The sequence below is a fragment of the Ylistrum balloti genome, unplaced genomic scaffold (assembly GCF_031769215.1).
Source record: "Ylistrum balloti isolate Yb309-2 unplaced genomic scaffold, AGI_CSIRO_Ybal_v1 Utg369604, whole genome shotgun sequence".
In the NCBI taxonomy this organism is placed as follows: domain Eukaryota; kingdom Metazoa; phylum Mollusca; class Bivalvia; order Pectinida; family Pectinidae; genus Ylistrum; species Ylistrum balloti.
In genome coordinates, this window is record NW_026781883.1 from 252,434 (window position 1) to 268,603 (window position 16,170).

The 16,170-nt window shown below is 33.8% G+C and overlaps 1 protein-coding gene across 1 annotated transcript; it reads left to right on the forward strand.

Annotated features, from left to right (window-relative positions):
* Nucleotides 1-3,819: 3,819 nt before the first annotated feature.
* On the forward strand, nucleotides 3,820-5,823 carry LOC132546329 (putative peptidyl-tRNA hydrolase PTRHD1). The gene is made up of 2 exons (XM_060210046.1): nucleotides 3,820-4,042; nucleotides 5,640-5,823. Exons 1-2 carry the CDS (start codon nucleotides 3,854-3,856, stop codon nucleotides 5,808-5,810), a joined length of 360 nt encoding a protein of 119 aa, XP_060066029.1. The 5' UTR covers nucleotides 3,820-3,853; the 3' UTR covers nucleotides 5,811-5,823.
* The last annotated feature ends 10,347 nt before the right edge of the window (nucleotides 5,824-16,170 follow it).

Below are 16,170 nucleotides of genomic sequence, written 5' to 3' on the forward strand. Positions count from 1 at the left end.
AGGTCACTTCAAATCACAAGAACTGATATACACTTTGGAAGCAAAATGGTCAAAAAATTAAATATCTTAAACATTTAAAATAATACCAAGTTATACTAATTTCAAAATTTCTAAAGTGGAACCATACACAGTATTTCAACATACTGCTACAGGACCCCTTATTGGCAATTTCAGAAGTCAAATAAATCTTAGGGGTCAAAACATAAATGAAATAGACATGTCCATTAAAACTGAAGTGTCAGATCTCATTTTTGGGAAACAAAAAAACAAGAGGCCCATGGACTTTAACAGTCATCTGACTACAAAAAAAACATGATGTAGGTTTTTTTTTTCTACTCCAAATTAAATCTTGCTAAGAAATTGTGATGCATGATTCATGAAGCAGATGGTAGGTCCTGTGAGGAGTAGGTAATGGTAACAAGTGTTACCTATTTTTTAACAGTAAAGTTGGAGCTCAATCCAACTGGTGAAACTTCAGAAGAAGTTTGAAATGGGTGTTGCATAGGAAAACCATGATTGCGCAATCATGTTACAAAATGGCCTCCCTGGTAGCAGTATCAAAGTATTAACAACATACAAAAATAAAAACACTTTGTTGGCTACCTTTTCTTAACATTCCCACCAATTTTCAGTTCAATAGCACCAGTGGAACTCGAGAAAAAGTTTAAAATATGTTTTTCAAGATGGCAGCCATCTTTGATTTCAGACAAATCCAAAAAATAACAACACTTAGTCAGGACCATCTCAGGATCATTTTATGCAAGTATAAGTTCAATCCAACCAGAGAAACTTGAGAAGTTTCAAATAGGTGTTGCACAGGAAAACCATAATTGCACAATCATTTAAAATGGCCTCCCTAGCTGCTATATCATAGTTTTGACAAGGTTGAAAAATAACAACACTTTATTGGCTACCTGTCCTTGAGATTCCCACCAATTTTCAGATCAAAGGCAACTGTGGAACTGGAGAAGATGTTTAAGATATGTTTTTCAAGATGGCTGTCATGGCAGTCATCTTGGATTTCAGACATACCCGTTAAATAATAACACATGGTCAGGACCATCCCAGGATCATTTCATGCAAGTTTGAGCTCAATCCCAGTTGTGGAACTTGAGAGGAAGTTTGAAATGTCAAAAGTTTACGCACAGTGGATGGCACGGTGGACAATGACAAACGAAGCACAATGGTTATAGGTCATCAGATATATTCTCAAGGTCTACTAAATGCACTTATCATATTCTGTATGTATACTAATTATAGACTCATGTAACATGAAGCAGAGATATGAGGAGCTATATACAGAAAATAATTCTAGGCATACTGCTGCATGTTTGTCATGATATTCTACTTCTATATCAAGAACATAACATAAGTATCTATTTCTGTCTGTCATGATGGTTGTATGCTCATGACAACAGGACATATATATGAAATAGAAAAAAATATGTTGACAAATGTAGGACTACAAAGTGTATTAAAATTGATTAAGTCAAGTTAAATTACACAAAAATATACCAAATCACTCCAATCTGTACATGTACTGTAATACTGGTAATGGAGGGAAAGGAAGGTTTCTTTAAATAAGAAATATCATATTTATCATAACTCCTCATGATCTAAAGCCCATTTGATTATTTATAATCTGATTAATAATTGGATCAAACACAAAAAGTCAATACACATTTTTGGTGTTCAAAATGATGGACTTTGCCAACTTTACTGGTTCAGTCAAATTTGAATGAAGTACAGATTTTAGCAGCCCGTGGCCCTATTCATTACATATTAGAATAATACACAGAAAATAATTTTGTTTTGGACTTGAAGAGCTCGAAATTAAGTTTATCATCTGAGAAACTGAAAGGCATGTACACATAATATAATGCATTTATGCTGAATTGTTCTTATTACTGACTCTCATATTACATCTTATAAATCCAACAAAAGCCAATTATATAACATTCAACATTTAAACACTTTTAGGCAATATTTAGAGTGCATTAATTTTTCCATGCAAAAGATACACTATTAACTTTTTGGGTGAATTTGTATTGTATATTGATTGACCTTGCAATGTTGTTAACTTCTTATGTCCTGTGTCATCCATGAGGTAGACATATACACTACAAAATTGGTGGAATAAGCAATTATGATACCTTCCTGTAATGCAACAAAGTATTTTCCTGGGGGTTTGTTTATACTTTTTTCCTATACCAATATAAATTCCATAACATTATAAATAACCAAAAATACTTTCTGATGTGATTTTGAATTTGTTAAAAGTAAATTAACTAACTATTGAATATAACTTTGGGATGGGGCATTTTGTCTTATTTTGGGAAGAAAATTTGTGAACTGAAAAAGACATTTTCACAAGTACATTGTAAATTTTGGAATTTTAAAAATCAACAGTTTCAGTTAGGAATTCGGTCCATTTTTGATTCCTAATAAAAAGCCCTGATCAATGATCATTATGTCCTAAAAAGACCTTTAACACTTAGACATATACCGACTATATAGCATATTATAATGGAAAAAGTTATCAAAACAAAAGTTTCTGTCAAAACTGTTTACTCAAACTTAAGAACTGAAAATCTAATATTTCATGCAGGAATCCTCATACTTATTATTGTTCAGAGTAGGCACAGTCCATCTGATGACTGGATAAATATACTGCTGTCTGCATTTAGAATATGAAATTTGTTAACAATTTTTCAGAATGAACTATTTCTGAGCTATATCTTTATTTCCTGCTGTACAGAAAATGAAGGTAAAATAATTGACAATGCTTAAATTTGGGTTCAATAAAAGTACAGACCTTAAACAGATGTAGTTTTTGTTTAAGTTTGATGAAATGCAAAATTACTGTCAGCTAACTTTAAATACTAGTATCACTTTTGTCCATCCTCGTGTAAACAACCAAACAAAAATTAAGGCCAATGAACAGTCATGATTTTATAATGCTACAAAATAATTTAATCATTAAAGGAACATTGCCCCGATATTATTGAAGATATCTAATATATATGACAGACAGAATTTTTTTGTAAACTTTATCGATTAAATTTTTCAAAGAATCAATTTTTTCAGAATGTATTTCTTACTTGTGTTTGCCAGTTGAGGCATTAGTTTTGAGCCAGTAAAAATATCAACAACAATAAGAAAAGCAATATGATCGATATGAAGCAATGCCCAATACTGTACTGTATTTCTGAATGTTATCAGAGGCATGTGACACGATCGTGATATGATATGAAAACTCGATATACATATGTATCTGGCCACTGGAATAGGATGCTGACCATTACCATCTGATAACATAATTACTGTCATTATGGGCAAACCACTAATACGTTGTCACTTCTGTCCACTTTTCTAAGCTAAATGATCAAAATGCCAGAACTTGTGATTGCTAACATTATCGACCAACTCGTTGCCTATATGTGTACATGAGCCATGCATGCATGAATTTTTATGATGTTTATCTTCACTGACCCCTTGAGAGAGACATGTCACCGTTAAATTTCCATATTGTACAACGACTGCACAGTAGCAGTGACCTCAAGTGACCTTATACTATAGAAGTTTTCTTTTGAAATTCATAAACAGTATATTCATATGCTAAGTGCGTTGTAAGATAACATATCTACCTGCTGTATGGTATTCCCTGCCGATTTGGTTACTGCTGTGTATGTTTAACATGTGAACTTCCTAAATACGTCATCATCTTCTGTGATACAATATTATTGGTCAGTTGACGGACATATTTTACCAATCATATTAGAGTAAATTAGATAGTGCGGAATCACAACATGGAAGCCTCCATAGAGTGAGACTGTCAGCAACCGAAGTGAGGATGGCTTCTCCAATTGTACAGTATATTGTGCTAAGAAAAGACTTAGTAGACAAATTAAAATGGCCAATAGGTGCGCTGATCGCGCAAGCATGTCATGCATGTACTGCTGTAATGCATAACTTCCGGGAAGAGACAACAACCCAACAATATCTGGCCGACATTGAAAGGATGCATAAAGTTGTTTTAGAGGTATTCTTATGAAAAGAGAAAACTGCGAAAAAAATCGTAGTATTTACTAACATATAGTATTACATATTGTTATTTTATATACATATTGCTCAAATATAATTTAACCCCACCTCAACGAGTCATATTGCTGCATATGTAACAGTGCAGTATCGTTGGATCGTTTAACTAGCTTATATAATCTAGTCTCTAGATTATTTCAGTTCATCAACCTTGAGTATGTTAATGAATGGTTTTGTTCCCATGTAGCTTTTGCATAGATAGCTTTAACCATTTGTTAAACCCATTCCAGATAGCATTGATTATAAAGGTCCAGCTGTATCAAATTTTCTTCAAATCTTAGAGTAAACATTTAATTTATATGACGAGAACAAAGAAATTATCTATTTTAACATTTTAAAATTCCCTCAGCTCTGGCAAATATTTACATTTGTTTACAAGTATTAAACTTATGTGAGATCTTATTCATATAAAACAATATGTTTGTTTTCAAATCTGGTGATAAAACTTATTGGTTATTCAAACAAATAAACGATATATTTTAAGTGTAAGTCTGGCAAATGCACCAAATTTGCTTCAAATCTGACTGTAAATATATAAGTTATTTCATAGGAACAACAAACAATCTGTTTTAATTTTCTGATTATCTACTTTATGATATTCTAAGTATTTTGATGAATTTTTTACCAATATCAAAACCATCTGAGATTTCTTTGATAGAAAACATTATAATTAATTTGACTCAAAGTTGATGAAAAAAATCTTAACTTAGTCATTGGAAGCCTTAAAAGTAATAAGTAGGCTGAAAGATCAAGGGGAAAAGTCTCAAATGTGATAACAAATGATAGGTCTCATCCTCAGGAATGTACATATTTAAAAAGATATGAGTAAACGCTATGTGCAGACAAATGGACATAAAGAAGGGCCGAAAAAAATTGCCCCTTGATCGTCCATTTTGGGAGCAGAAAAATTGTCTAAGATACTGCTTTCAGGAAATATTTTCTTAATAAACTCTATTTTTATAGTTTAACATTACGAATCATTCTTCATATTGAATACATGATATATAAAGATATTTAACAGTTTTTTGCAAGAAAAAAAATCAGAGAAAATAACCCCATCAATGGTCTCATTTTGCCTCACAATGAGCAAGGAAGAGGTCCTGGAAGTGTACTTAAGGTTTCTTCAAGAATAAACTTTGGTATGGGTCTTTTTTATAATTGACATTATTTGTTTCTGGTAGATGAATTACATGTATAATTGTTTAAGAAACAACTGAATCAGGGTAAATATAGCACTGATCAGTGATTAAATTGAAATATGAATACTCTTACAGATACAGCTTACTATTATAAATAAAAAATTAAGATAGCTTTTAGAGTTATCTCCCTTAAAGTAACATCTCTTTTTAACCTATTATGTTCACAAGGTCATCAAGTAACGTTAAAAGCATTCTGATATCCCAGAGTTACTGCCAACCCTTACACTATATCAGTACATGTTGGTTGAAGGGTCAGAGGTCTTATTATGAATGTGAAAAAAACATTCCTGTGTTACAGAATATTTCTGTTTAAGATTTTTTTTTTATATCTTTTTACAGGCTAACAATGAAGAAAGTTTGATGGCATTAGCAGAAAAGCTGAAAGCTGAGAATGTTGATCATAAACTGTGGATAGAACAACCAGAGGATATTCCTACATGTATAGCAACAAGACCTTATCAAAAAGACCTCATACAAAGTCACTTTAAAAAATTTAAACTGATGAAATAAAAGTGTAAAAGTTTTTCTTGTGTGCAGTTCTAAGCTTCCAGCCAAAAATGACCCAGATAAAAATTTATACAATGTATCAGGAAAATCAAGGATGACATCCAGCTAAGCTATTTTTGTTTTCTGTGTGATATAGTGCTGAAAAATGATCGACACTATTCAGATGGTGATGCTTTTTTTTATCTGTGTGTACTGTCTGTGATCATGGCTATGAGAAATGTAAAATGAGCTCATTAGTATTCAAGTCAGACACCACAAAAGGACAATGGAGAACAATATGTATCTGCACCACAGAAATATCCATGTCTTAACAATATATACCTGTACCACAGAAATATCCATGTCTTAACAATATATACCTGTACCACAGAAATATCCATGTCTTAACAATATATACCTGTACCACAGAAATATCCATGACTTAACAATATACACCTGTACCACAAAAAATATCCATGACTTAACAATATACACCTGTACCACAGAAATATCCATGACTTAACAATATATACCTGTACCACAGAAATATCCATGACTTAATATATACCTGCACCACAGAAATATCCATGACTTAACAATATATACCTGTACTACAGAAATATTCATGTCTTAACAATATATACCTGCACCACAGAAATATCCATGTCTTAAAAATATACTTCTACCGCAAGAATATCAAATATAGAAATGATAATACTGAGTCAAAATATCAAGAGATAAAATAGTACTATATGTTTTGATGTTAAATTCAAGTGTGGTGTTTCAACGCTTGTTCATTCAGACAAATTACCAATGTGAAGTATACATTCATTGGCACATATGTATTGAGTGTACTATGTATGTCACATGATCTTGTGCCTCTTTCCACCAGCACACTTACTGACAAACCACTTATTATCATCCGAGGCGCCTAGAGCAATAGAACATCAACACATCATGGGTTTACTAGAATTCCTGCTTACAACAACATACATTGTATTTTGCTTTCCGTGACACCCTCCTATCAATAACGTTTGGCACAGTGTTAGACGATCTTTTGGTGGCTAGCTTGTAATTTAAGTCTGTCTCCAACAACAAAAATATCAAAGAAATCTGTGTAAAATATTTCAAATACTTTTCAGGGAATGACAGTTACCAACCACAATGAGCAGATTTGAAAACTTTGGCCGTCATTTTGTCCTCATTCAATCAGTATGGGAAGACAATTAAATGCATAGCCAAACTAAATGGAAACTATGGGGAAAAACTCAATCTGTAATGCTTTAACAGTAGCAAAACAAATATACATAGCATACAGAACCCTTAAAACATAAATATATTACGTTACAATCAAACATCAAATTAGATCAAAATATTGCTTTGTTCTTCAAACCAACCAAATCTCTAGACTTAATACGACGAAATCTGAGATCACATTGGGAGAAGTTAGAAAAAGAAGTGCGCTTGATTTTGTGAAACCCCGTCTGTTATATGGGATATGAATTTCAAGCCAGTCAAAGATTCTATGAAAACTATGCCAGCTGGATGAGAATGTGGAAAAGTTGAAAGCGTGTTAAATCCATTTGATCCGTCATTCTTAAATGAATTTGCAGCTTAAAATCTAAAATGAAGAAAGCTACAAGTCAGCTTTCCTCGATCCTGATGTTAAATTGACACTTCAAGATTTACATGATAGGTATGTCATTGTGCCTGCAGATAAGGCGTCCAATAACTTGATCCTTGTCTGCAGACATAACTGTATTTCTCTATATACAAAAAGAACTGGGCTTGCTTGATAACGAAGGAAACAACACCGATACATTATGCAATCTTTCCAAAGATGAAAAAATGGCTCATCATTCTTTGGTTTTGCAAGTATTTAGATTGCCGGACCATCCCACGTTGACTAAGAGATCTAGAAGGGACATCCGTCTTTGACTCGGATACCTTGACAGGACTTCAACGTTGACCAAAAGCCCTACAATGTTGTTTTAGAAAGGACGTCCCTCTTTGGCTATTTACATAGACTTGGAAAGGGCATCCATCGTTGACCCAGAGATGTAGAAAGGATGTCTACTGTTGAAATTACGTTGACCTATTTAAAGAAGAAGTCCAACTTTGATGCAGAGACATGAAAAGGACCTTTACAGGTCACTAGTCAGAGGGGCCTGATCCACACATGAAAATCCACAAGACATTCAAGAAAACGTACAGCAATCATTAGAATATAACGATTTCTCTATAATGCTTCGGAAACGAAAAGTCTTTCGTGGTTTGCCTTGGATCCTTGTGGCAGTCCTATCACCCTGTTCACTGAAGATTTAACCCGTCAGTGACATTATCAGATGTTTTAATTTGTTCCCCTTATCACCATGTCCACTGTAGAATCACCCGGTCTGTGATATAATCAGACGTTTTTATTTGTTCTATGTAAATTGATCTATATCCGTCAGTTGTCGATATCTTGCACGGAAATCTCGATATTAGGAACAAGCCCTTGGATATTGAATTAAGGTTTGCGACAGGTAAACACTATAGGTTGGAAACTCAGAAATACTACCTAGAAATGGCCGAAAATTCATGACAAGGAAGTCGAAATTGTTTTCCTTATCATGCTGCTAAGTGGAAAACAAATCTCTTTTGGTTCATTTGCAGGACAAAAAATCAAGATATTTATAAATAAGTAGGAGATGTATGGCTGCAGGAATACTCGGTATGCTTGTTTATTATATATATTTATTAACTAGAATATAGTTATAATTCTTTAAAATTCAACATGAAATTACCATTAAGCTCGTTTTAACGACTTCACCATTTTATATCGATAACATGGGTATCTAAGGTTTTATTACCACACAGCTTCTCCAGTAAAATAGACTCTTACTCTACCAGGTCACTTCCTACAATCAGCAGTAGCCAGGTCGACAGCTTTTTTCCCCCCCATTCCTTGCATTCTTAGGCGGCAGTTAAACCTCTGCTTGTCTCACAAAAACACTTTTCCCGCACCAATCAGAGCTGCTGACATTTTCCTGTCAGACCGTGATATTCCTGTAATAAACGTCCCCTCGCCAATAATTTCTAAACAAGATCTGCGTAACAGGAAAAATCTGACGAATAAATCACTGCGATGTAGAAGGCCCAAGGCTACTTCGGTTCCCCATCTTTGTCCAAGTGGTGTAGGCTGAAACACTTTCTCTAGGTAAAACTCATATCGACTAGACAGCAACTACAACTCTCGGTTAGAACCCAAAATTAAGCGCCAAATTTGTGACTTTTTGCTGGAATATATTTTAACATTGCAGTCCTCCCCATGTGTTGAAATAGATTTGCTCAGCTCATTAATATTTATGAAATAATGACGTCATTAAAACTTGAGAGGCGGCAAGCATTAAAACACAGGGTAGGTACAAAAAGATTTCCCCCCCCCCCAACCCCCCCCCCCAACCCCAACCCTAACCCTCCTCTGTTTCTTACATTACATGTAGATGGACAACAAAACTTAATTAGTTTTTATTTGTAAAATGATGTCAATGCAATTTAATGCATGATAATGTAAACTTTTGCTATTTATTTGACAATTGAATCTGTTCAGTAGTATTAGACTTTCTATAACTTTACACGTGCTCACTGTGATAGTCCATCTGATGGCCTTACAGTAGCAATCAAATTATTATTGGGGACTGGGTTCAGTATACTTAATTATTTAATTATAAGTTATAAGCCTAGATACCCTGTTGCTGACCGTTTCAATTTTTGAGCACAAATGCGTTATTGACCATTTCAAATGTTCCAGGAACCCTTAAACATGCTTCTTCTTCTGTATTGCTTCCGGAGTCTGAAAATGTCGAGTCATTACAGTATAACGAAACATGCTTACTGATTGAATATTGTGGTTCTCGCAGGAACAATGAAAAAATAACATAATGGTTTTTTTCATATCAATGCATTTGGAACAGTGTCAAGTGTAATATGTGACCTGTGAAAATACACCCGTTCTCTATTCTCCTGCTTTGCCTTTTTAGTATATTAAAAAAGCAGTCTTCAAATTCCTTTACTTTTACTATCCTATCTAAAGATGCCTTTTAGCTTTCACTCTTTTAAGTATGTAAGAACGAGCATTGAGGGAGAAGTATCGTATCATTCATATGCAGCACGGACCTTCTGTTTTTCTAATTTCAAATTTGAAATAGCGATCGCAAGTTACCTTTCCAATCAGTCTCAAACTTATTAATCCTGGGTAAGAAAGCACCAACAGAATCCCCTCGTTTCTACCAAGATATAGCGGCAGATAGTATTATCCGTCACTTTTCATCCGCCATAGGACTTCACCTCTTTGCATATATACATTCAAAATAATTCCGGGGAGGAAAGATAGAATCGAAGTAAGGAAATGTGCCCTCTAACCCGAAATCCTGTTGTAAATGATCAAATTACATGTTTTTCATAATCCACTTTGATACAAAGCATACTCATATTGTATATTGATATAAAATAAACATATATGTTTATGTCTGGCGTTACTTGAGTTGTATATTTGACAATGGATCTGATAGGGTAATTTTATCACGATCTTATAATGCAAGGGTCCCTTTGGTTTGGGAAATGTCACTGAGTTATACATCCGATGTGAAAGTGTTCTGGCCATGCATTTGCAGTCTCTAACAGAGTTGTCATTCTTTAACAGTAGCAACTGAGGTTGCATGCATTTGTACGAAATCAACAAATCCAACTTAAAAAATAGACAAGAACGGCGAGTCTTTTACCTTTGTTGTAAACAAAAATAGTTCTACGCAAGCGCGAGATATTCCGAGAGTGAAGTCCCGCGGGAAGAATGAATTGACGATGGAGGACTGTATACCATGAGACTCGGAACACTTCGTGTATATTGAGGTTCAAATTAAGTAGAATTTACATTGAATTTGGTCCTAATGAACTTCTAATGATAAACAGTCTCTTAGTTCTTGTGAATGTATTGCATTTTTTTGGAACAAGTGATCCGATATGTCACCAGTTTCGACGGAAGGATGTCGACGTCGGAATGTTAGCATTGACTTAGGTAATGTTATCGTCAGTAAATTGGGACGTTTTTGTATTCATTTGTCATCATTTGAAATGTCGACAGGTCTTAAATCCTCAATAATCCCAGGAACCTTGAATAGTTTTGCATAATGTAAACGATATATCATGTTCCTGTAAAATGAGATATATCCCGTAACGTAGTAAGTAATATAGACTAACCTGACCAGAGTTCGAACACAAAACGTTGTTGATTGTAATTTTAATCAGCATACTTGCTGACAATTTCAATTGTTGTGGTGTATATTTAGAAGAGATATGTCATGAACATTTTCAGCTATATTAGAATCACATGCAGGTCTTAAATTATTTGCAGTTGGCTAAATGACAGCAGTGTAATGGCAGATATTGATGGAAATCGGAACCTATTAATGAACACCCCATCAAAATATAAAGCTCTCCTATATAAAAACCATAAAAGACTTTTTAAATGGATGATGTTATAACAATACATGACTTAAAGGAAGTTATTGTTTGCAATAATTGATGCCTGTTACGTTATCACAAATGTCAAGGTACCCAACCATTGTGCTCAATTTGGAGTAATTTTTCACATTCTAAATAACTTTACCAAACAGGATAACAATGTGCATGAAGAATTCTTCAGTTTTTCTGAGAAAGTAGCTCTATGACGAAGTTCATATTTTCTGTTTGTAAATAACACTTAAAATTCATTTAATACCAGAAAACTAGAGGGAAATTGACATATAGGCTAAATTCTGATTGCATTTTTTTAAAACCTGTACATTTTCAAAGAGGACAGGTATACCTAAATATTTAACAAAAGTACATAACATATTTATCCTCCAAAAAGCCCCATTTCCTGGTGTAAAAATTAAGTATGAAGTTTTGGGAAGGCTTATTAGTGAACTACTTAAAGCTTACCTATTTCAAAAGTGATGATTCTGTGGATATGCTTACATCATTGATGCTTTTGAATTTTTTTCAGTATAAAAAAAAAACATGACAGACCATCAGATTGATAGTTTTCCATCCAGTCAGTCAAGTTACACTACCAAACATACAGGTAAAGTCATTAATTCTCGTCAAGCATCATTAAACAAAAAGTAGTTTAGTTTCTTAGCAGTTTAGCCAGTATGAATAAATTTGATTAATCTTTAGGAACATTAGGCTGTTGCCATTTTTAGCTCGCTTATCAGAAGTGCAAGTGAGCATATGCCATGTGCTGTGTTATCTGTCAGTCCATCTGGCATCAAATGTTTTCTTCAAACAGCTTTTCAATAACAGAAAGATCTAGGTTAATGATATTGGACATGCAGCCGATCTCATTATAATCAGATGGTTAATATGATACCTATGGTATGTATGTATTTAATCAGTTGGCCTGTAGCATGCTGTGATGAACGGAAATAAATTTATCCAAATTAATGACCCTGACCCATTTTCTAGATTACAGGGGTTAAATGTATTAAAATATTCAAATGACTTCTCAATAACCAAAAGGCCCAAAGTACTGATATTGGGGATGTATAACCATTGCTAGTGCCTAAAATTTCCACTAGCAAAAATGATGAACAAACTAGCAATTTTTTGGTGAATAGGTTTGACTTTTATTTACTGTTATATTGAGTTTTTCAGGAACTGAGTGATATTGGAAAAGTTATCCAAGATATTGGATAAGAATGGCGGATTGCTACTTGTATCAACATTTTAAATCTATATAACTTTGAATTTATCAGTTTTCTTTTTTTCATGTATGAGCTACATCTAATCTGACTGTCATATGATCAGATCCATTTATAAATGTAATTGTACCCAAATTTATATTATTTAAAAAATTGTTCACATTAACGATCATTTCAATAAATTATTATCAAGACAACTATCTTCCGTGTTCTCGGCAGTCATTGCGCCATACTGTATTAACAACATTGTTACTAGATGATTTGTTGTATCCTAGAATAATATTCAATTCTTTTTCTCATTTCCGTACCGTTTTTAACGTGGCCGTATATGCACGTTGTTGTGGCGGTGATTTTATATCAGCAGCGTCAGGAGAAACGCTCTCCGATTTCGACGATTTTTTTTCAGAAGGGCCAGGCTGTGGCTGTTGACTATTGTTTTGGTCATCGCAAGCACTGTCAGCACTGTCCTTTTGAAAAAGTTTGTTATCATAGCTGATATGTCGCGTTTCACATGATGAGCAGACAGAAATTGTAGAGTTTTCCAAGACAACTTTTTATTCGGTTTACACATAACTATCAAGGGAAAAACTGGAGGAATTCCGAATGTATTGATAATCTATGTCACTTTAGCGTTTGTAACCTATTTACTCATTTAAAGGCAGACGGAGAGAGGCATTTTGTGGCAGATGTTTCGTCAAAAATAGTGATTAGGTATAGTTCATTTCCACTTGCAAAATTTTGCTAGTTCATTATTTTCCAGCTAGCAATTACCAGATTTTAGCTGGAATTTTGCTAGTTGTATATAGTTAATTTCGAACCCTGATAAGGCCTGTAGAATGCTGAGATAAAGGACTACCTTTAATAATTTGTTTAAATTATTGACCTTTACCAACCTTCAAGGTCATGGAGTCAAGTGAGTTAAGAACTTGAACTCTTTTCAACTTCAACAAGCCTAGGTTTCAATATTTGTGTAGTAGCATGCTTGATCTGTAGACTTTCAAAATTGCATGACTTAAGAAATCGACAAAACTCTTTTAGACTACAGAGCAGATAAGTGATTGAGGCCCATTGGGTTTCTTGTAAGGGGATTAGATCATATTTGTACCGGTTTCTTTTGAATTCTTTCATGTTTCTTCCCAGATCAAGGTAAATTCTTTTGATGAAGTTTATATAAAATTCAAATATCAGAAAATCCTTTGTGACTTTGTGATTCTGGGGTCCAGAGCCAAGGGTGTGCTGTGGATTATTGACCACTTCAGTGTTATTACTATAATGAAACAAAGTTTGAAACTACCTAGAATGACATGGTGTTTTAGGGCTTCAAAGTCTCACAAAAACACCTTAATTTTGGTGTGACAATTAACCTTGGTTGGGTTGATAAGGTGTGTTGCATTCTTAGATATCTCCTAGATTTACCAATTGGAGTCAACCTATATAGTAGTCTGACCATCATCATATAACACATTAGAAACAAAGTCGAGTCTAATTGGTTTATTGTTTAGTTAATTTTGATATAATATTAAAATTTATGTGGTTATCAGATTTTGCAGGTGATAAAAATGATGAAACAACAAATACCTGGCCAACTGGATCAGTGTCTGGTGAATTTCATCTCAACCAAGTGGATAGTTTTAGATTTAGGACCAGCCTGGTAGAAATAGTTGAAGAGCTCAAACTTCGTAGGGTGAGTAGACAGTTCTAGTTTTCGGACCAGCTTTATAGAAAGAGTGAAGGGCTAAAACTTTGCAGGGAAGACAGTATGATTATTTCTGTAAATAACATGTTTGACTCTAGTTAAATTTTAACATTTGTTGGATGAACATTAAACTTAATTTTCCCTGTCCACACAAGTTTATCTATAAGCTCACTTGCCCAAAGAAGCAGGATGTTTGGCTGATAGATTCTAGTATTAATTCCAACAGACTTCTTTTCACATTTTAAATTTTAAACAGTTTCTTCGGATTACCCAAAAGATCTAGAAACATGATATTTGGCTTGTAGGAATGTGATGAAACCTGACAAAGTTTGTGAAAAGAAATGACCTTGCATCATATTCAAGGCCAAAGAAGTAAACTTTGTCAAAATATGTAAAATACTTTTTCTGGTAAACAAAAAGACAGAAAAGCTAGAAAGCTGTTTGTTTCTAGGTCAAAGCCTGACAAATTTTGAGGGGAAAAATAGAAATAACATTTACTTTTAATCCTAAAGTTTGTGGAAATTGGTAAATATTGATTGAATGTACCTACTTTGAATGCTAATGGTGCTGGTGCACATATTAATGTATATGTTATGAACATTGATTGTATTTTTGATGAACATTGACTACCAGATGAACAATACAGGCCTATTGGGCCTCTTGTTTTATTTTCAGATGTTGATAAATCAATTTCTTTTATAGAAAAATGAACTTGAAAATGAAGAAAGAACACAGGTGTTAATTCAAGAAAAACATGAACTGGAAAGAAAAATTGTAAGCAATGCAAATATGTCAGTATGATTTGTAGACTTAGCCAGGTACACTGTAAGTCTTTTGTCATCTTCCTTACTCGTTCTGTATTCCCTTTCAAGTGGTCTTGTATTACATTCAAACAGCCTTGCTTCCAACATTCCTAGCCTACCAAAAGCCAATATATTTTTGAGATGATGATGATGAGGCATGCCATCTTTAACATGATGTTGACTTTCATCTTTAACCAACATTTTCAGATGCACTAAGGATCACTATATTTTGTCTGAGGCATTGTAGAACAAAAGGCGAACAAAAGTTTCCCATGTTGAATTGATTATGACCTTGACATATTTTCAAGGTCACTGAGGTTAACAACATTCATGATATTATCACAGTACTATACTGGAATAGATAGCTGAGATTGACCATGCTGGAAAGGAAAATGCTTATTATAGCGTTGATAACTCAACATTTAACATATTGTAGTCACTCAAATTAGGAAGATAAGTCTCATAATGTTAGAAGTCTCCATGTGTTGACAGTGAAAGTTATAGCACTTCTGTAATCTTCTTGTATGAATATTAATATCATAACCTTTTTAGGATCTTGAAGTGGCCAAAATGAGAAATCTCGAAGAAGAGAAAAACAAGAACTTAACAGAAACTAAAAGGAAATATGAAGAGAAGATGAGAGCATTAGAAGAAAAAACCGTAAGTGTTGTTTCATTAGATCATATGTTCATTTACGCTTAGGTGACTTTGTAAAGGCTTTAAACCACATCTCTAATGTTTATGATACTAAGATACGGGAGATCATTGTAGCTGTTGACAAGTTCTTACACATGTTAGAGTTAAGAGTAAAGGTCACATTACTTCCAGTCTTGGCATAGGAGAAGGAGAGTCAGATGGTTGGATGTGAAGTTAGAGACTGAAGAGTTGCTATTGCAAACCCAAGCAGGGGTAGGACATATTTTATTACCGTAAGTTTGCGGGTATACTACACACTTTTTTTGGGCAAAAGCTCTCGTGTCCAAAAGGGGTAGCATATGATATGCAGGAACATGCCTTTTTCTGGGTTATAATCTCGAGTTCTCTATCTGCCATATTGGTTTACCTTCCTTCACGTTATTTAGGGTCATCGGTCATATATGATAGATTGAAGATATAAAAAAAGAATAAATTAAATTTCGAATGTTTTTATGCAATTCATTATT